Source organism: Carcharhinus amblyrhynchos, chromosome 12 (assembly GCF_965287045.1).
Source record: "Carcharhinus amblyrhynchos chromosome 12, sCarAmb.v2.hapA, whole genome shotgun sequence".
Lineage (NCBI taxonomy): Eukaryota > Metazoa > Chordata > Chondrichthyes > Carcharhiniformes > Carcharhinidae > Carcharhinus > Carcharhinus amblyrhynchos.
Genome location: NC_137335.1, coordinates 36,665,955 through 36,688,313, shown reverse-complemented (window position 1 = coordinate 36,688,313; position 22,359 = coordinate 36,665,955). Strand labels below are relative to the sequence as shown.

Sequence of the window (22,359 nt, the reverse complement as noted above, 5' to 3'; positions counted from 1 at the left end):
ACCGCTTCAATGGGCAGAGAATTCCAGAGATTCACCGCCCTTTGAGTGAAGCAGTTCATCCTCAACTCTGATCTAAACTGCCCCCCCCCCCCCCCCCCCTTATCTTGAGGTTATACCCTCTAGTCCTGCTATCTAAACGGGAAGAATCTCTCTACCGCTACCCTATCTAGCCCCTTCATCCCCTAAGAATTCTTGATGCTACTTAATCAACTGATGCCTCAGTGCCAAGAGCATTCACTTCACTTCTCCCCAACAACAAATGCACGATGACACCCACTCATGCAGGTCAATGAGAGGCAAATGTGCGAGAGGAACAGCAAGTAATTTGAGGAACAATTTATTTCTGAATTTTCCACTTCACTTGCCAGCATTTTGAAAACTACCTCTGGGGGTCACGTTGAGGCCGTTATGGGCAACGTACAGCCCACAGGCTGCATGTTGGACAACTGTATTTTAAACAGTAAATTGGCATGGTATGTTGAAGGCTTTCCATATCTTGTAATTTGCCAGGGTCTGTTCTTTGAGTACAGTTTTTATCTTTTATATTGTAAAATATAGGGAGACACAGGTGTTGTGTTGATGTTATTGGGCTAGTTACCTAGAAGCCCAAGTTAATATTTTGGAAACACAAGGTCAAATCTCACCATTGCAGCAGGTGGACTTTAAATTCATTAAATAAATAAAACCTGGATTTGAAAGCCTTGCTGGTGATTACCATGGCCAAAATACATGGAATCGTTTAACATAAGCAAGGCATGACAGAACCACACCCAGATATGGGCAAAGGCAATGTAATCTATGTGGCATTTAATCAAAGCATTATGGAGTTTTCTGTGAATAACTCCAATGGCCTAGTTGGACAATGTGACCAGTTTAATGGCTGTGTGGGCTCGTTGGGCCAAAGGGCCTGTTTCCCATGCTGTGTTGTTCTTTGTTCTGGGTTACATAATTGGCTGAGTGCCAGAGAACCTTCTAGCAGGTTGGGACACTTCTTTGTCTTCAACAATAACTCAGAGATCAACCATTGCAGAATGTCATGAAGAACATTGTCAGAGAAAAAAACACCAGAAATCTATGTTCGGAATGGACCTGGCCATTTCATTCTAAACTGGGTTGTACGGTTATGTCTGTTTTCAGTTAAAGAATTAGAGTTAATGTTTAGTTAAAGAGTTAATGTTCAGCGAAAAGTTAAGTTCAGTTGAGAGTTAACGTGTTGCAACTGTTGTAAGTTTGCGTTTGGTACCTAAAGTGTTAAATATTGAAGTGAATCTGAGTTGACACCCGTCTTTTGCTTTGTCATACATAACCGAATGCTTGGAAAGAGTTTAAGCTAATAGCCAAATAACACAAGTAATTACTATTTTGTTTAAGTAACGGATTCATCATATTGCAGAATGAAAGATTTATCTTGAAAACAAAATTTTTTTGGTGATAGATATCAGTTTAACAACATATTCACCCGTTCAAAAGCTTCAGAACAACTTTATTTTAAATGCAGAATGCCAGATTACTAGCTGCAGTGCAACTAGGCTATTGGTCAACTTTGTACAAAAACAGACACGTATGTAAAAACAGGCCAATTTATTTCATATTTGTTGTTCATAAGCCACAGATATTCCTGTTGATTTAGCTTGCAACTGATCCATTAGGGAATGAAAACAAACTATACGTAAAAAAATACTGTCTAATGTCTGTTTTCTTCTTCACGCATATGAGTTCCCATGATACATCTGGTAGTCTTTTTGGTGGAAGCTAGAACTGGGCTCAGTAACCCAGCAATTGTACAAACACCAGGACTTCATTCATCCAATTTGGGTGGCCAGTCAACATCTACAGACTAAAGGAAAGAAAGTATAACATGTAAAATTCATGGCATTGACTGACACTTCAAGGCTGTGGTTAGCCAATATTAATCATCCGAGGAGATTTACAAAACCAATTTAATAAAGCAGCACCATTACACTATCCTACAGTTTTGCACTCAAATTTTTAAATTTGAGACGTGCAAAGGGATGGCGAATGATGCACCATTCCTGTAAAATGGATGGGGGGAAGAAAGAGGCAGATAAACATAGGGCTGGCCACGCACTGCATTTTATCAGACGCCCCGCCTTCAAACACACCAATATCTCACCCCATGTGCAAAAGTGCAATTACAAATTTAATTGTAGACAAAACATTTTAAGTGAAGAGAGTTGCTCTCATACATAACGCCAGCTTGGTTCATTTGTTTTAGGGTCAAACTTTGCTACAAACCAGAAAACACAATCAGACAGGCAATTTAGTGGAATACTGAAGATGTTCTTCATTGTGAGAGATGTGTTCGTTCAGATGGGATGCTAAACCAAGGCTGTGCTATTTCAGTGGTAGCAGGGAGATCTCCTGGCCAACATTCCTCCCTCAACCATATCAAAAACAAAACAACTGGTGATTCAGCTATTTTTTCTGTAATCACCCTTGCTGTATGCAAATTAGTCACTGCATTTTCCTACAAGTGACTATACTTTAAAAATAAACTGGTTGTAAAGCATTTGAGGAATATCGTGAGGACATTTAGATACAAGCTCCTCGTTGCAATATTCAGCATTAGTAACTCATAACCAGGTAATGTATATTTTGACATGTTCACAGAAATCCAGCATTCAAGTATTCAAATTCAGACTGGTGAAACACTCAATCATGTCCACGATCGGGAGCCCGATTCAAAAATCCTTGCATAAATTCTTACATACAAATGTTTGACATAAAAATAACAAACAAAATTGGAAAGGTCTCTCACCTCTACGTCTAGTTCAAGAATATCTGTTGTCATGTTCATTAGAGTGCCAAGATTTGGTTTTGTACGTCCAAAGTCTCCATGCACAAACTCTTTAACATAGCTATTAGACAGTTCAGAAAACTTCTACTTGCTGAATGGAATATTTAAATCAAACCATCAGCACATGTAATCATCTTATACAAATTAAAGTTTAGTCAGCTTCAAAAAGTTCTAGGGCAACCAGATGCTATTTTGTATTTTTTAAATAGTCAAACAATTCTAGTACCACAGATCCGTCATTAAGGAGGAAATTGCGAGGCATCTTGAAGGGAATTGCTTGATAGGGCGGACGCAACACGGTTTCATTAAAGGGAAGTCGTGTCTGACAAATTTACTGGAGTTCTATGAGGATGTGTCTAGGGCAGTGGATAGAGGAGAGCCGGTGGATGTGGTCTTTCTGGATTTTCAGAAGGCGTTTGACAAGGTACCTCACAAGAGGTTATTGCAGAAGGTCAGGGGACATGGAGTTGGGGGTAGGGTGTTAGCGTGGATAGAGGATTGGTTGTCAAATAGGAGGCAGAGAGTGGGGGTCAATGGGTGCTATTCGGATTGGCGGTTGGTGACTAGCGGGGTGCCCCAGGGGTCGGTGCTGGGGCCTCAGCTATTTACCATTTATATAGATGATCTGGAGGAGGGAACCGAGTGCAGGGTGTCGAAATTTGCTGATGACACCAAGATTGGGGGAAAGGCAAATTGTGCGGAGGGTGTGGAGAGTCTGCAGAAGGATCTAGATAGGCTGGGCGAATGGGCCAGGAAATGGCAAATGGAATTTAATGTTGGCAAGTGCGAGGTGGTCCACTTTGGTAGGAAGAATGGTAGGAAGGACTATTACTTACGTGGCGAAAAACTGCAGCAGGCGACGGTGCAGAGGGACCTCGGGGTCCTTGTGCATGAGTCGCAAAAACCCAGCTTGCAGGTGCAGCAGGTGGTCAGGAAGGCAAATGGGATGCTGGCCTTCATAGCGAGGGGGATTGAATATAAAAGTAGGGAGGTCTTGCTGCAGCTGTATAGGGCATTGGTGAGGCCGCAGCTGGAGTACTGTGTGCAGTTTTGGGCGCCGCACCTGCGCAAGGATATTTTGGCCCTGGAGGGAGTGCAGAGGAGGTTTACTAGGCTGATACCGGAGTTGAGGGGATTGAGCTATGAGGAGAGGCTGAATAAACTAGGCTTGTACTCGTTAGAGTTTAGAAGAATGAGGGGAGATCTCATTGAGACGTATAAGATGATGAATGGGATGGATAGGATAGAGGTGGAGAGACTCTTCCCGCTCAAAAAAGACAGTAGGACTAGGGGGCACAGCCTCAAGATAAAGGGGAGGCGGTTTAGAACAGAGTTGAGGAGGAACTTCTTCACTCAAAGGGTGGTGAATCTCTGGAATTCTCTGCCCGTTGAAGTGGTGGAGGCTGCCTCGCTAAATATTTTTAAGAAGCGGGTTGATGGGTTCTTGATAAGAGAGGGGATTAAGGGTTATGGGGAGAGGGCGGGAAAGTGGAACTGAGCCACAACAGATCAGCCATGATCTTATTGAATGGCGGGGCAGGCTCGAAGGGCTAGATGGCCTACTGCTGCTCCTATTTCTTATGTTCTTATGTTCTTATATAAAATACTTTCATATATCTATTAAACAAGGAATTAAAGTTCATCTAAAATTTCACTGATATTTGTACATTGGGTATCCTATTTAGCTTCAAGTTTCTGAGGCACCAGGTATTCCCAAAGGTAGTCATAAATCAAAATACTGCAGGGCTGGATAATTGGGAATGAACATTGTAAATTCTTGTCTGCACCTTGAAGGGTATAAAATGCAGGGTACTGCAACCAGTCTCCTCCATTCAAGAAATGCCCCTCAATGTCAGGGAGAGAACACATTTCCTTTTTTCTTAAATCTTCCCTTACCCTCCTTCTGTTTAGACCACAATTCCAGCCTAGATCCTAATTGGGATCACTTACATAGATTAAAACCCTGGTTCCACCAGCTTGAGCAACAGCAATTTTTCAGTGGTTTGTTTGAGGACTAGGGAAGCAGAACTCCCAGCCAGTAGTGAGAGTTCTCACTTCTTTCTATGCTTTGCTTGCCTTGTAAGGGTTCACATCTCCTCCTGCCTCTTTTAGGGTTCTGATGAATTCCAAACTTTAGTCCAGAAACCAGCTGAACACACAGGCCACTCCTACCAGAATTGCAACTTGACTGCGCCAGAAGGCCGAGGAATTTTGACTCAAAGAGCCCTCATTGCCTTCAAAGCTTCAGCTGTGCTTCAAGAATTTCAAGTTTCAGGTCAATTTTGTTTTGGCAATGTCAAAGTCTAATATGGTTTAAGGTTGGTGTTTAAAAGTGAAGCACAGTTCCTTTCTGACTGTATCATCCAGATAGGAAATGGATCAAGATCTTTCATTTATTTCTCTACTGAGTAGTTGACAGTCTCAGAGATAACATGGAAACAGGAGACTGGGTTTCTCCTTCAGCCCCTGAACAATTTATTTATGAAAAGTTCTGGTTATGAATGACAGGGAGAAATGGTAGACTTCAAACTGTTGAACTCTTAGAAAGCAGTTAGAATCAAAGACAAATAACTGGGGTCAAAAAGCAAAGTCTTCTGGTAATGAGGAATAAGTAACCCACAGTGGAGAGAATATGGAAGTCCCATTTCACTAAGTGTGGTTATAGAGGTGATTCATCACTCAGTAACAGCACCCAAAGGTAGCAAGAGGCACCAGTGCTAATGCTGGGCAAGGACTGACCAGTCCTGGTCCTAATGCCTCGGCACACTAACATAAAGCTTTCTGTTCGTGCAGCAAAACACACAGCTCAAGGATTCCACAGTCATAATCTTTGTCTTGATTGCCGCTGTGCTCAAAACTTCTGCATGCCTCATTTCTTGCTGAGTCTTCTGACCTTACTCCTTCAGAAATATGGAGTATAGCATTCGTCAAAGAATTCCATCACAGTGCTGTAGCAGCAGGAGGAAGACAGGATAAGCCCTTCCTTTGTAACATTCGCTGCTATACGTTAAGAACATAAGAAATAGGAGCAGGAGTAGGCCATCCAGCCCTTCGAGCCTGCCCCGCCATTCAATAAGATCATGGCTGATCTGTTATGGCTCAGTTCCACATTCCCGCCCTCTCCCCATAACCCTTAATCCCCTCGCTTATCAATCCAGTGTGAATGTTAGTGAATGGGTGAGTGGGTAAATGGGGTAGATAGATGGGTGAGACAAGTAGGGAGGGTGGGTGGATGCCAGTTGGGTAGCGTGGCAGTGGATGAGATGGCAAGTGGGTAGACAGGCAGTGGATGAGATGGTGGGAGTAGGTGGCAGGTGGGTGAAGTGACAAGGCTAGCACGAGTTGAGGTGGAAGCTAGGCAGATGGTGGAACTGACAAGTCAGTTTGGTACACCCAGTCTCCGACGTTCTGGAGACCGGAAAATCTGGGTCATAATGATGTATCTGGTGGAAATGACCGCCCTGCCATCAAAGGAATGATCAATCAGTCAGAAAAGAGATAAGGGAGACTCTCTGCATTGCCAGGAGCTTCTCAAAGTGACTTACTCTCTGAGCTGGCATCCTGGATTTAATTGTTGTACTACAACTTTGTTGTAGATGCTGAACGAGTCAGACTAAAACAATCTAGTTTCAGCTTTTAAGTTCTGAAAACTGAACACAATCTTAAAAGTACACACATTCTCTAAAATGATCACTGTTACTGAAATTTTCCAGCTTTCACTTGATTTCGTAAAAGGATACGTCCCAGCCTGAGTCTTCAAATAAAGATGAAAATGGTGCTGATCTATATACTCCACTTTCATGCTGTGTATTAACCGAGTTCTTACAGCCAGAGGCCTTCGGTGAAGAACTCTCAGTGGAGTCTTTTGGTCAAGCTTTAGGTCCTATAGAGAAGTGTTAAAACATTCAATTCACAAATCATACATTCTCTTACATTTCATGTATGTTAACATTTTCTTTCAAAAATATTGCTGCAAGTTTCGCATTTTTAAAACTGCTTAAATATTTAGGAAATTCACCATCCAGCTGCAAATCCCAGACCATCACCAGCTATCCTTCATTTAACACTAATCAAAGAAGCTTTGCAAGAAAAAATGCTTATCCCTTAGAAGGTCTGTGGGCAAAATTTACAAATATATTTCCTTTAAACTCTATTTTAAAAACTTAAAGGTCATTAAGACCAACAAACCAGTCTGTTTTGAAACCTTTTCCAGCACCATACTCCTCAATCCATTTATTCTCTAGAAAGACTTACAATCAAAGCTATTTATGCTGTCCAATTCATCATCCTTCCTTGGTATCTTATCCTCTAATTGGCTTTAATACATTAAGTCAAACATCCTCTCTTACTCCCATCTTGTTCATTTTGACCCATGCACCCAATGCTTGATCCATTTACCAAGGTGAACAATTTGCTTGGATTTTATTTTTGCCTTAATAACCTTGGAAGTTTCACTGGCATTACCTTGAAGTTTCCACTTCTGTGAGGAAAGCAAGCCCTGCATTTTCAACATTCCTAATATCATGGCACTCCAGTGTTTCAGATGGTCTTAGATATTTAAATATCTGATTCTGAGAGCAGGGTCCTGAATCTCAATAAAGGTAACTATAATGGTGTGAGGTGTAAGTTGGCTATGATGGACTGGAAAACATTACTGAAGGAAGGAGAGTGGAAAAGCAAAGGCAATAGGCGTCAAATAGGTGAACTCCAAAAAGTTGTTTAGTCCTGTTTGATGCAAGAATGGAAACGGTACTGTAGCCAAACCATGATTTAGAAGGGAAATTAGAGATGGTATTAGATTCAAAAAAGATGCATGCAAAATTGGCAAGATAAAGTAATAGACCTGAGGATTGGGAGCAGTTTAAAATTCCACAAATGCAGGCCAAGGGATTAAGAAGAGGGGAAAAAGTATGCAAGTAAGCCAGTAGGAAGCATAAAAACTGACTGTAAAAGTTTCTATAGATGTGTAAAGAGAAAAAGATTGACAAAACGTTGGACCCTTAGAGGATGAGAGGGGGGACTTAGTGGTAGGGGATGGGGAAATGGCTGAGGTCTTGAATAACTTTTTTGTTTCGGTCTTCATGGAGGAGGATGTAAATAATTTGCCGGGTGTTAGCGATGGAAAGATGGTAGGACTGGAGGGTCTCAATGACATTATTGTTACTAGAGAGGCGGTGCTTGACAGACTGGAGGGACTGATTGTGGACAAGTCCCCAGGACCGGATGGAATGCATCCAAGGGTTCTGAAAGAAATGGCGGAGGTGATAGTGGATGCCTTGGTGGTTATTTTCCAAACGTTGCTGGATTCCGGGGAAGTGCCGGAAGATTGGAAAATGGCTAATGTTACGCCGTTGTTTAAGAAGGGTGGCAGGCAAAAGGCAGGGAATTATAGGCCGGTTAGTTTAACGTCTGTTGTAGGTAAAATGTTAGAATCCGTCATCAAGGAGGAAATAGCGAGGCATCTTGAGGGGAATTGCTTGATAGAGCAGACGCAGCACAGTTTCGTTAAGGGGAAGTCGTGTCTGGTGAATTTATTGGAGTTCTATGAGGATGTGTCTAAGGCGGTGGATAGAGGAGAGCCGGTGGATGTGGTCTTTCTTGATTTTCAGAAGGCGTTTGACAAGGTACCTCACAAGAGGTAAGGGGGCATGGAGTTGGGGGTAGGGTGTTAGCGGGGATAGAGGATTGGCTGTCAAATAGGAGGCAGAGAGTAGGGGTTAATGGGTGCTATTCGGATTGGCGGTTGGTGACTAGTGGAGTGCCCTGGGGTCGGTGCTGGGGCTTCAGCTATTTACCATTTATATAGATGATCTGGAGGAGGGAACCGAGTGTATGGTGTCGAAATTTGCTGATGACACCAAGATTGGTGGAACGGCAAATTGTGCGGAGGGCATGGAGAGTCTGCAGAAGGATCTAGATAGGCTGGGTGAATGGGCCAGGAAATGGCAAATGGAATTTAATGTTGGCAAGTGCGAGGTGGTCCACTTTGGTAGGAATAATGGTAGGAAGGACTATTACTTACGTGGCGAAAAACTGTAGCAGGCGACGGTGCAGAGGGACCTCGGGGTCCTTGTGCATGAGTCGTAAAAACCCAGCCTGCAGGTGCAGCAGGTGGTCAGGAAGGCAAATGGGATGCTGGCCTTCATAGCGAGGGGGATTGAATATAAAAGTAGGGAGGTCTTGCTGCAGCTGTATAGGGTACTGGTGAGGCCGCAGCTAGAGTACTGTGTGCAGTTTTGGTCGCCGCACTTACGCAAGGATATTTTAGCCTTGGAGGGAGTGCAGAGGAGGTTTACTCGGCTGATACCAGAGTTGAGGGGGTTGAGCTATGAGGAGAGGCTGAATAAACTAGGCTTATACTCGTTAAAGTTTAGAAGAATGAGGGGAGATCTCATTGAGACATATAAGATGATGAATGGGATGGATAGGATAGAGGTGGAGAGACTCTTCCCGCTCAGAAAGGACAGTAGGACTAGGGGGCACAGCCTCAAGATAAAGGGGGGGGGGGGGCGGTTTAGAACGGAGTTGAGGAGGAACTTCTTCACTCAAAGGGCGGTGAATCTCTGGAATTCTCTGCCCGTTGAAGTGGTGGAGGCTGCCTTGCTAAATATTTTTAAGACGCGGGTTGATGGGTTTTTGATAAGCGAGGGGATTAAGGGTTATGGGGAGAGGGCGGGAATGTGGAACTGAGCCATGAGAGATCAGCCATGATCTTATTGAATGGCGGGGCAGGCTCGAAGGGCTAGATGGCCTACTCCTGCTCCTATTTCTTACATTCTTATGTTCTAAAATGTAAGCTCCTTACAGTCAGAAAAGGAGAATTCATAATGGGGAACAAAGGAATGGTTGAGCAACTAAATTCATACTTTGCTTCTGTCTTCACAAAGGAAGACATGAATAATGTACTGGAAGTTTTCAGAAACACAAGTTTAGTGAGGAGCTGAAGGAAATCAGTATTAGTAGAGAAATGGTTTTGGGGAAATTTATAGGATTGAAGGTGGACAAGTTTCCAGGACCTGATAATCTTCATCCAGAGTACTTAGGAAAGAGGTTTTAGAAATAGTAGATCACCTGGTGGTCATTTTCTAAAATTCTTTGTACTCTGGAATGGTTCCTACAGAATGGAGGATAGCTAAGGTAAGTCCACTATTCAAAAAGGGAGGCAGAGAGAAAACAGGGAATTATAGAACAATGAGCGTAACGTCAGTAGCTGGGAAGTTGCTAAAGTCCGTTATCAAGGATTTCATAGCACAGCATTTGGAAGACAGTGGTATAATCAAAGTCAGCATAGATTTACGAAAGGGAAATCATGCTTGACAAATCTGCTGGAATTCTTTGAGGATGTAACTAATAGAGTTGACCAGGACAAATCGGTGGATGTGCTTTACTTAAGACTTTCAGAAGGCTTTTAACAAGGTCTCACATAGCAGATTACTACGTAAGGTTAAAGCATGTGGGCTTGTGTGTAGTGTCTTGAGATGGTTAGAAAGCTGGTTAGCAGAGAGGAAGCGAAGAGTTGGAATAAATGGGTCCTTTCCCAACTGGCAGGCAGTGACTAGTTGGGGTACCAGGGCAGCCTATTAGGGTTGCATGGAAAGAGTTACTGAATTTGCCTACAATGTTACTACCTTCCTTCCATGTGACAAAACTGCTAAGTGCATGATAACGCAGAATCGCTGAGCAGAAACTGATAGCCAAGTTCTGCACACATGAGGACAGCCTCAATTGGGATCTTGGGTTCATGTCACACTATCTGTAACCCCCACAACTTGCCTGGACTTGCAAAATCTCACGAATTGTCCTGGCTGGAGTCAATACACATCTCTTTAACTGTGCTTAACCCTCTCTCTATTCACATTGTCTGTACCTTTAAGACTTGATTACCTGTAAAGACTCGCATTCCAACCATGATCTTGTAAATTGAGTTTGTGTCTTTATATGCCCTGTTTGTGAACAGAACTCCCACTCACCTGAAGGGGCAGTGCCCTGAAAGCTTGTGTATTGTCTCCAGCCAGGACAATTAGTGAGATTTTGCAAGTCCAGGCAAGTTGTGGGGGTTACAGATAGTGTGACATGAACCCAAGATCCCTGTTGAGGCTGTCCTCATGTGTGCGGAACTTGGCTATCAGTTTCTGCTCAGCGATTCTGCGTTATCATGCACTTAGCAGTTTTGTCACATGGAAGGAAGGTAGTAACATTGTAGGCAAATTCAGTAACTCTTTCCATGCAACCCTAATAGGCTGCCCTGGTACCCCAACTAGTCACTGCCTGCCAGTTGGGAAAGGACCCATTTATTCCAACTCTTCGCTTCCTCTCTGCTAACCAGCTTTCTAACCATCTCAAGACACTACACACAAGCCCACATGCTTTAACCTTACGTAGTAATCTGCTATGTGAGACCTTGTTAAAAGCCTTCTGAAAGTCTTAAGTAAAGCACATCCACCGATTTGTCCTGGTCAACTCTATTAGTTACATCCTCAAAGAATTCCAGCAGATTTGTCAAGCATGATTTCCCTTTCGTAAATCTATGCTGACTTTGATTATACCACTGTCTTCCAAATGCTGTGCTATGAAATCCTTGATAACGGACTTTAGCAACTTCCCTGCTACTGACGTTAAGCTCATTGTTCTATAATTCCCTGTTTTCTCTCTGCCTCCCTTTTTGAATAGTGGACTTACCTTAGCTATCCTCCATTCTGTAGGAACCATTCCAGAGTACAAAGAATTTTAGAAAATGACCACCAGGTGATCTACTATTTCTAAAACCTCTTTCCTAAGTACTCTGGATGAAGATTATCAGGTCCTGGAAACTTATCCACCTTCAATCCTATAAATTTCCCCAAATTTAATATAAAATTTAAAAATTAATATAAAATATAAAATTTCCCCTGGTATGGAGGGGAGGTCCTATGAGGAGAGACTGAGGGATTTGGGGTTGTTTTCGCTAGAAAGAAGGCGGCTAAGAGGGGATCTTATTGAAACATATAAGATGATTAGAGGTTTAGATAGGGTGGATAGTGATAGCCTTTTTCCTCGGATGGAGAAAGCTAGCACGAGGGGGCATGGCTTTAAATTAAGGGGTGGTAGTTATAGGACGGATGTCAGGGGTAGGTTCTTTACCCAGAGGGTGGTGAAGGATTGGAATGCCCTGCCTGCTGCGGTTGTAAATGCGCCTAGTTTGGGGGCGTTTAAGAGATCCGTGGATAGGTTTATGGACGAAAAGGGATTGGTTTAGATTAGTGGGTCATTGTTTTTTTTTAACTGGTCGGCGCAACATCGTGGGCCGAAGGGCCTGTTCTGCGCTGTAATGTTCTATGTTCTAAAACCATTTCTCTACTAATACTGATTTCCTTCAGCTCCTCACTAAACTTGTGTTTCTGAAAACTTCCAGTACATTATTCATGTCTTCCTTTGTGAAGACAGAAGCAAAGTATGAATTTAGTTTCTCAACCATTCCTTTGTTCCCCATTATGAATTCTCCTTTTCTGACTGTAAGGAGCTTACATTTTGTCAATCTTTTTCTCTTTACACATCTATAGAAACTTTTACAGTCAGTTTTTATGCTTCCTACTGGCTTACTTGCATACTTTTTCCCCTCTTCTTAATCCCTTGGCCTGCATTTGTGGAATTTTAAACTGCTCCCAATTCTCAGGTCTATTACTTTATCTTGCCAATTTTGCATGCATCTTTTTTGAATCTAATACCATCTCTAATTTCCCTTCTAAATCATGGTTTGGCTACAGTACCGTTTCCATTCTTGCATCAAACAGGACTAAACAACTTTTTGGAGTTCACCTATTTGACGCCTATTGCCTTTGCTTTTCCACTCTCCTTCCTTCAGTAATGTTTTCCAGTCCATCATAGCCAACTTACACCTCACACCATTATAGTTACCTTTATTGAGATTCAGGACCCTGCTCTCAGAATCAGATATTTAAATATCTAAGACCATCTGAAATAAACCTGTTGGACTTTAACCTGGTGTTCGTGTGAAGATACATAGGCCACACTAACACTAGAGACTAAGCTAGTGGCATTAGAGCTGAATGGTATCAGAGCCACTCAGTTAAAGCTGCATTTATTTGGGTTTCAAGACAATGTCATTAAAAGGACATTGTTTTTAGACTGAACTGCAAGAAATGCAAATACTCGAACAGATTACTCCTACCGAAGTTAATTCACATTAAGGCACAAGTCAAAGCCCCAAAACTCACTGGACGTAACAACATTTATAAAGATGCAAGTGATAAACCAGATTCATGGTGTTCATCTCAGAAGAATGTTTCTCTTTTGATGCATCTTGCACATAACATGCGATTCCAAATATATGCAAACAGCTTGGTTATTTTAGTACCTTTAATTCCTCGAGAAAATCGATATCACTTTTTCCTATAGTTTTCTCTGTCCATATTAGGGCACGGTATGACTTTGTCTTCTCTTCCTCACCTTCTTTCATATGTCCTATTGCCTCCCTAAACACAAGTATTAGGAACAAGTTACTTGCTTGCTGAGTTAATAAACCATTTTGAAGTGTAGGGCCTGACCTAAATGCCAGATTGGTTGGATATGCTCACCTGGTCACTATCTGTAAATCTCGAACTCGGATTTTATCAGTTGAACCATTAATTTTCTGGAAAGAACATTCCACGTTAGCACATAAGTAAACCAGCTCAAGTCCCAAGGAATTCAATTTTTAAACCTTTTAATTACCTCCTGAAGTTCCTTTAGCTCTTGCTGAAGAAAGGATGTTCGATGTGGGTTAAGCAGCTCAATTACAAAGGGTCTGCCTGGAACAAAGGGAAAGGCGGAGACAAAAGATTCAGTCTCACCCATTTGCTGAAATATTGAAAATTCTTGATGTAGGAATTGCTGTTATCAAACAAATTGGGCAATTATTCAAAGCAAATGGAACTTTCATATTTTCTGAGCACCAAAATAATCCATAAAAACCAGTACCCAAAAATATCAATGGTATAAAGCCTTAGTTCAGTGGTACCACCCTCATTCCTGAGCTAAGCACCTTGCGCATAATCTAGACTGGCATTTCAGTGCAGTAATGAACGGGTGCTCACTGTAAGAAGTTTTTTTTTTAAATCAAGGACACATCCACATGGATGCCAAAGGCTCCTGATTGGAGCAGGGAGATTTTCCTGCTGTCCTTGGCAACATTAAATCTACAACCGGCATCACTAAAGTATTTATTTTACAAGTTATGGAATCCTGCTTTGTCCAAAATGGCTGCTGTGCTTGCCAGAGAAATACCAGTGGACTCAATTTCAAAAGTAATTCGTCTCCTGCGAAGGGCTAGTAGACATCCAGAGGACATGGCAGATGCTACATACATGCAAATTCTTTCCTTTTATTCAAACTCACCAAATTTTTCCAACAATAGCTCAGTGAACTCGAATGCCACACACCCACCCTGTATACACTTTTTAATGTATGACTCTCACACCTTTTCCTTTGAAATACAATTCAAGAGTACACTCACAGTTGTTATTTCAGCCTTCAGCTCTGAAATATCTGGCAATTACATATGACAGAAGCAGGAGTAGAACTTTCAGTCCCCAGTCCCCTTAGCACAGAATCTGCATGTTGTGATTAACTATCAGCTGCACTTCTGCTTTCAATCTTCTCACTCTGACTGTCTGGTTTGCTCAAGAATGTTTCCTACTTTAACCACAGGCCTATGTTCACTGTTGCATGTACTACCTCCTCAGTACATGCTAACTATCCATAAGAACATAAAAAATAAGTGCACAAATGGGCCATACAGCCCCTCAAGCCTCCTCTACCATTCAATAAGATTATGGTTAGCCTGATATAAAAGGAATATGCTGCAGATCTGAGAAATCTGAAATTAAAGCAAAAAATGCTAGAAAAACTTAGCAGACCTGTGGGGAGAGAAACAGAGTTGATGTTTTGAGTCTGTATGGCTCTTCCTCGAACTGAGAAGAGGAGCTCTGAAGAAGACATTCTGACTCAAAGTGCTAACTTTATTCCCCTCTCCAGATGCTGCCCAAACTGTTGAGATTTCCCAGAACTTTTTCTTATTATGGCTAAGCTGATTTTGGCCTCAATTCCATTCTCCTGTCTGCTTCTCATATCCCTGATAGTTCAAATATAGAAATCTAACTCAGCCTTGAATATAATCAGTGACAGCCTCCACACAGCTCTCTTGAGGTAGAGAATTCCAAAGATCATGACCCTCAGAGAAGAAATGCCCCCTCATCTCCACCTTAAATGGGTGAAACCTTTGGTCTGAAACTTTGCCCCTAGTCCTACATTCTCCCATGAGGGATAACATTCGCTCAGCATTCGCCCTGTCAAGCCCCCTCAGAATCTTATATGTTGCAATAAGATGGCCTCCTGTTCTTCTAAACTCCAATGAGTATAGACCCAATCTGCTCAATCCTTCAGGGAACATTTTGAACCTTTAAAAAACTGCCGTTCAATCAAATATTATGTTCCATGTAAAGTAAGACATATCATATGAGGCAAAAACATAATTACCATTTCCTAAGGCTCTGACATCAACATCTTCCCTTCCTGAAGATGAAAAGTTTAAATCTGTGGGTATAGAAATTTTGCAGAATATCAACTAGTGGAGTTTTACAATCCAAACTATAAATCATACAATTTTTAAAAATATTGTTTCATGAGATGTGGCATTGCTGGCTAGACCAGCATTTTTATAGCTTATCCCTAATCACCGTGGAGAACATGGTGATAAGCTATTTTTTTTTAATCTTCTTGAACCATTGCAGTTCCAGTGGTGTAGATACATCCACATTACTGTCTGGAAAGTGATCCAGGAACTAAGTTACTAATTTATTACATTAAAGCTATCAGACAGGGGTATCAAGTGTTTAGGAAGGATAGGCAGGAGGGAAAAGAGGGGGGCGTAGCTCTGCTGATTAAGGATAGCATCAGGGTGGTAGCAAGGGATGATATTGGAACCAAGGAGCAGAACATGGAATCGTTGTGGGTAGAGATTAGGAACAGCAAAGGGAGGAAGACGTTGGTGGGTGTCATCTATAGGCCCCCGAATAATGATCTGGAGGTGGGGCGGGCTGTTAACGCACAAATAAGTGCGGCGTGCAGGAATGGGACGGCTGTAATTATGGGGGATTTCAATCTGCATATTGATTGGTCGACTCATGTTGGACGTGGTGGGCTCGAGGAGGAGTTCTTGGAATGCTGCCGGGATAGTTTCCTGGAACAGTGTGTGCTGGAGCCGACGAGGGAGCGAGCTATCTTGGGTCTGGTGCTATGTGATGAGGCGGGTAGAATTAGGCAACTTGCGGTGAAGGATCCTCTTGGGGACAGTGATCATTGTATGGTGGAGTTTCTGGTGCAGATGGAGGAGGAGAAAGTGGGCTCCCGGACACGCGTCCTTTGTCTGAACAGAGGGGAGTACGGTAGGATGAGAGAAGAATTGGCGAATGTGGACTGGGGGAGCGCGTTGGAAGGTAGGTCTGCTGAGGAGCAGTGGAGGATCTTTGAGGAGATCTTTCTTGGTGTTCAGCTGAAATTTATTCTGATGGTTAAAAAGGACTGTAGGAGGAGAGGTAATAAGCCGTGGATAACGAAGGAGGTGAAGGAAAGTGTTAAATTAAAAGCGGAGGCGTTTAGAGTAGCTAAGAGTAGTGGGCGAGAAGAGGATTGGGAGAGGTTTAAATGTCAACAAAGATTGACAAAGAAGTTGATAAAGAAGGGTAGGAGAAACTATGAAGCTGGGCTAGCGCTTAATATAAAAAAGGATAGCAAGAGTTTTTATAAGTACATAAAAAGGAAGAGGCTGGCTAGGGTGAATGTTGGTCCCTTAGAGGATGAGAAGGGGGACTTGGTGGTAGGGGATGGGGATATGGCTGAGGTCTTGAACAACTTTTTTGTTTCGGTCTTCACGGAGGAGGACGTGAGTAATTTGCCGGATGTTAGAGATGGAAAGGTGGTAGGACTGGAGGGTCTCGATGACATTACTGTTACTAGAGAGGCGGTGCTCGACAGACTGGAGGGGCTGATTGTGGACAAGTCCCCAGGACCGGATGGAATGCATCCGAGGGTTCTGAAAGAAATGGCGGAGGTGATAGTGGATGCCTTGGTGTTATTTTCCAGACGTCGCTGGATTCCGGGGAAGTGCCGGAAGATTGGAAAACGGCTAATGTTACGCCGTTGTTTAAGAAGGGTGCCAGGCAAAAGGCAGGGAATTATAGGCCGGTTAGTTTAATGTCTGTTGTAGGTAAAATGTTAGAATCTGTCATCAAGGAGGAAATAGCGAGGCATCTTGAGGGGAATTGCTTGATAGAGCAGACGCAGCACGGTTTCGTTAAAGGGAAGTCGTGTCTGACAAATTTACTGGAGTTCTATGAGGATATGTCTAGGGCGGTGGATAGAGGAGAGCCGGTGGATGTGGTCTTTCTTGATTTTCAGAAGGCATTTGACAAGGTACCTCACAAGAGGTTATTGCAGAAGGTCAGGGGGCATGGAGTTGGGGGTAGGGTGTTAGCGTGGATAGAGGACTGGTTGTCAAATAGGAGGCAGAGAGTGGGGGTCAATGGGTGCTATTTGGATTGGCGGATGGTAACTAGTGGAGTGCCCCAGGGGTCGGTGCTGGGGCCTCAGCTATTTACCATTTATATAGATGATCTGGAGGAGGGAACCGAGTGCAGGGTGTCGAAATTTGCTGATGACACCAAGATTGGTGGAACGGCAAATTGTGTGGAGGGTGTGGAGAGTCTACAGGAGGATCTAGATAGGCTGGGTGAATGGGCCAGGAAATGGCAAATGGAATTTAATGTTGGCAAGTGCGAGGTGGTCCACTTTGGTAGGAATAATGGCAGGAAGGATTATTACTTGCGTGGAGAAAAACTGCAGCAGGCGACTGTGCAGAGGGACCTCGGGGTCCTTGTGCATGAGTCGCAAAAACCCAGCTTGCAGGTGCAGCAGGTGGTCAGGAAGGCAAATGGGATGCTGGCCTTCATTGCGAGGGGGATTGAATATAAAAGTAGGGAGGTCTTGCTGCGGCTGCATAGGGCATTGGTGAGGCCGCAGCTGGAGTACTGTGTGCAGTTTTGGGTGCCGTACTTACGCAAGGATATTTTGGCCTTGGAGGGAGTGCAGAGGAGGTTTACTAGGATGATGCCGGAGTTGAGCTATGAGGAGAGGCTGAATAAACTAGGCTTGTACTCGTTAGAGTTTAGAAGAATGAGGGGAGATCTCATTGAGACATATAAGATGATGAATGGGATGGATAGGATAGAGGTGGAGAGACTCTTCCCGCTCAGAAAGGATAGTAGGACTAGGGGGCACAGCCTCAAGATAAAGGAGGGGCGGTTTAGAACGGAGTTCAGGAGGAACTTCTTCACTCAAAGGGTGGTGAATCTCTGGAATTCTCTGCCCGTTGAAGTGGTGGAGGCTACCTCGCGAAATATTTTTAAGACGCGGGTTGATGGGTTTTTGATAAGAGAGGGGATTAAGGGTTATGGGGAGAGGGCGGGAATGTGGAACTGAGCCACGACAGATCAGCCATGATCTTATTGAATGGCGGGACAGGCTCGAAGGGCTAGTTGGCCTACTCCTGCTTCTATTTCTTATGTTCTTATGTCCTCATGCATTCTCACTCAACAGTGCGAGTCTGTAATGTATTGCTGGAGTGTAAGACTAGTTCCTGGTTGGGGCAGAAATTGCATCATATAAAAGTTTAAGTGAATGTACAGCAAACACACACATGATCAATATGATTATCTGAACTGGTTTCAATCACCTGTGGAGGTTGAGGAGGAATTATCTAGATTCCGCTCCACCACCACCCATTTGGCTTTTTATCTCTTGCAGGGCATTACTTACTGCAGAGGAGTTAGGAAGTGTTTGGCTACAGGCGTCATGAGTGTCAGGCAGGCTTGATGGACTAACAAGACTTACTGCATGCTCATATATAACACGTGTAAACATGATAACAACAATAACTTGTTGGGATTCCTTGAACATTTCAGGTAAACGCACACAAAGTGAAACTTCATTGAACTGTAATATTGCAGCAGTTGAATTTAACAGATTGGAAAGGAAAACGTCACTCTGTCCAGAATGATGCTTCACTAGAGTTAGTACAATCAAATTGCCTTACGCTTTTGTAAACAAATTGTGCACAGAATTTCTTAAGTTTTAGCATCTACTTAGTTGTTTGGTATTTGATATTTTCCATCTTCTTGGTTAATACTGCACCTCTGAACAACTGACTATAAATATAGAAATAAGAACATAAGAACATATGTTAGCTTTGGACCATGTATATTAAGACTGAATTCCACATCACAAGCTTGGATTGTGGGAAGTCAGCCATCATCATTGAGTCACACAACAATGGGGAAAAAAATAAGCGTTTTGTTTTATTCAGGTAACTTACTTTCAACTTTAAACATCTTCTTTAGTGGCTCTCCTATAAGTTCCTCAACTGAAGACTCCATTTTTCTTTCTCCATCTATTACCCAAGGTGTCTGTGGCAGAGTCCTGGAGAACTTGTTGTATCTGCCTGAGAGAAACACAGGTATTTACTTTTAAATCATCAATAAGTTCTCCTCTTGTGGATTATTTACCATTTTCATGTCCCAATTGCCAACAACAGTACAACATGTTATTATCAAAGCCCTTTAGTACCCCCTTTAATACCCTCACAATTAGTACTGTTCTTATCTTAATGCCACTATCAGAATCTTTCTCTAGCCCAACACACTGCCATTAACATTTCCTCCGTCTCACCCTACACACTTCTGTTGCACTCTCTCCTTCCTCCCACCTATTACTGACCTTTTACTCTGCTCCAGCTGCTCCACCCACTCTTGTACAACATACAATCTATCACATTTCTTCCTCTCTTATCTTTGAAGAGTCATATGGACTCTGTTTCTCTCTCCACATATACTGTCAAATCTGCTGAGTTTTTCTGCATTTTCAGGTTCCAGCATCTGTAATATTTTGCTTTTATTTTACTATATTTTAGAAGAGGCAAAATTCAGCTAACTGAGTTGCCACTGGCTGTATGCTCAGTCTTGCATCAAAAGTGAGTAGGATTTAAGCTGCTCCTGAATGAGTTGGGTCCAACAGTACCTAGATTTCAGATCTGTTATGTGAAATTACAGGGCCCTCAAGTTATAAAACAGTGTTAAATAGGACTGGGTTCTTTTGCATTCAAGCCTTGTTTTGTCTTGCAGACTTTGGCAAAAATGCACTAATTGACCTGCCATTGCCCATAAAACATAGAACATTACAGCACAGTACAGGCCCTTCGGCCCTCAATGTTGTGCCGAGCTATCCCAAGATCAAGCTATCCCACTCCCTATAACTCTGGTATGCTCCATGTGCCTATCCAATAACCACTTGAAAGTTCCTAAAGTGTCCGACTCCACTATCACAGCAGTCTATTCTACTCCCCAACCACTCTCTGAGTGAAGAATCTACCTCGGACATCCCTCCTATAATCCCACCATGAACCTTATAGTTATGCCCCCGAGTAACAGCTACATCCACCTGACAAAATAGTTTCTGCACGTCCACTCTATCAATCCCTCTCATCATCTTATAAACCTCTATTAAATCACCTCTCATCCTCCTCCGCTCCAAAGAGAAAAGCCCCAGCTCCCTCAACCTTTCCTCATAAGACCTGCCCTCCAAACCAGGCAGCATCCTGGTAAATCTCCTCTGCACTCTCTCCAATGCTTCTACATCCTTCTTATAGTGAGGTGACCAGAACTGAACACAATATTCCAAATGTGGTCTCACCAACGTCCGATATAGTTGCAGCATAACCCCACAACTCTTAAACTCAAACCCCCTGTTAATAAACACTAACACACTATAGGCCTTCTTCACGGCTTTATCCACTTGAGTGGCAACCTTCAGAGATCTGTGGATATGAACCCCAAGATCTCTCTGTTCCTCCACATTCCTCAGAATCCTGCCTTTGACCCTGTAATCCACATTCAAATTTGCCCTACCAAAATGAATCACCTCGCACTTATACTAAAATATTATGATTCGCCAATTTCTCAAAGTAAAATTTAATGTAAAAATTATTAACAGCATTCCTTCCAGAAGCAGACATGATGTTCCCAACATACATAGCAGTTTTCATTACCCTCAGACGTCTCAAAGCATTTTGCAGGTAATGGAGTATTTCTGAGTTGTAATCACTGATATTCCAAATGTTATAAATCACTGATTTACAAATCACAAGCTGAGAGGGAATTGCTGCAATGTCTTACCTGCCACATACACTGAATCGTGTGTGCACTGAATTTCCTGAACAACAACAGAGCCTTTAGGTGGTTCAAACCGATAAGGAAAGTGCCTGCCAAAGATTAAAACACAATGGGTGGGATTCTCCCAAAAAAATTCGAAGTGCCAAATTCGCCTAAAACATGGAGTAAATTCCACTGTTTTTTCAGCAGGATTTTGAAAATAAATTTCCCACACTCTGCATCACAGAGACCCCAAACAGGAATCACACTAAAAATCAGTGGGTGGGGCCTATTCCCCTTGGAGAGGTTGGCAGGATAGTGCTGAGTGGGCCACTGCACATGCACCAAAATTGGCGGAGGTGTAGTAGACCGCAATGCCGGCCTCCTAACTGCTGGCCAGCACTATGACCCTGCATCACTGCCCCACCGATACCCCCACAGCTCAACTGTTGGCCTCCTGGACATGTCTGGGAGCCCACAACCCCTCACAACACCCCCGCAGTCAAAACTGACCCCTCCCCCCCACCCCCACCCCCACTGCAGTCCTGATCACCCCCCAGCAGGCTGAACAACCATGGTGGCCAGCTCCAATTACTGGCCTCCCTCTCTCTGTCACTGATCCCACAGAGTGGCAGCAGGACCCCCACCCCCACTAGTCATGTCCCAATAGGTCCCGCCCTCTGGCCCCAACCCCTTGGCACTGCCCAAAGCCTGGTGGGCAATGCCATTTTGCCCCTTGGGCGGTGCCAGGGGGTCAGACTGACAATGCCCAGGGAGCACCCTTCCTTAACCTGACCTCCTGGGAAGGGGCCTCCATAACACCCCTTCACTCCAGCAGGGTCGGGCGATCAGCTCCCAGCTAGTGGGGAGCTGTTGTAAACCCCAGTAGAATGAAACATTCCTGGTGGGGGTGGGATGGGGCACAACTTCAGTCCTGGACCCAATAATGACCATTGCACAAATGAAAAGTAGAGCTTGTTCAAGGAACAAATACTGCGTGTCCTTGATAGCTACGTTCCTGTCAGGCAGGGAGGAAATGGCCGAGTGAGGGAATCAAGGTTCACAAAGGAGGTAGAATGTCTTGTCAAGAGGAAGAAGGAAGCGTATGTAAAGATAGAAAACAAGGTTCAGATGGGTCACTTGAGGATTACAAGGTAGCTAAGAATGAGTTAAAAAAAGGCCTTAGGAGAGCTGGAGGGGGCATGAGAAGTCCTTGGCGGGTTAGATCAAGGAAAACCCCAAGGCTTTTTACTCTTATGTGAGAAATAAAAGAATGACCAGGGTGAGGTTGGGGCCAGTCAAGGA

General features: G+C 43.3%; 1 protein-coding gene across 1 annotated transcript in view; it reads right to left on the bottom strand.

Annotated features, from left to right (window-relative positions):
* Positions 1 to 1,466: 1,466 nt before the first annotated feature.
* pus10 (pseudouridine synthase 10) overlaps positions 1,467 to 22,359 on the bottom strand; it is a 93,721-nt gene continuing 72,828 nt past the window's right edge. Inside the window, exons 10-18 of the mRNA XM_080200385.1 lie at positions 21,079 to 21,164; positions 19,224 to 19,349; positions 15,332 to 15,388; positions 13,529 to 13,605; positions 13,393 to 13,448; positions 13,173 to 13,290; positions 6,559 to 6,701; positions 2,780 to 2,879; positions 1,467 to 1,837 (exon numbers count right to left, since the gene is read on the bottom strand). Coding sequence (XP_080056511.1) covers positions 1,799 to 1,837; positions 2,780 to 2,879; positions 6,559 to 6,701; positions 13,173 to 13,290; positions 13,393 to 13,448; positions 13,529 to 13,605; positions 15,332 to 15,388; positions 19,224 to 19,349; positions 21,079 to 21,164 — 802 coding nt within the window. The 3' untranslated portion in view covers positions 1,467 to 1,798. The remainder of the gene's footprint in view (positions 1,838 to 2,779; positions 2,880 to 6,558; positions 6,702 to 13,172; positions 13,291 to 13,392; positions 13,449 to 13,528; positions 13,606 to 15,331; positions 15,389 to 19,223; positions 19,350 to 21,078; positions 21,165 to 22,359) is intronic.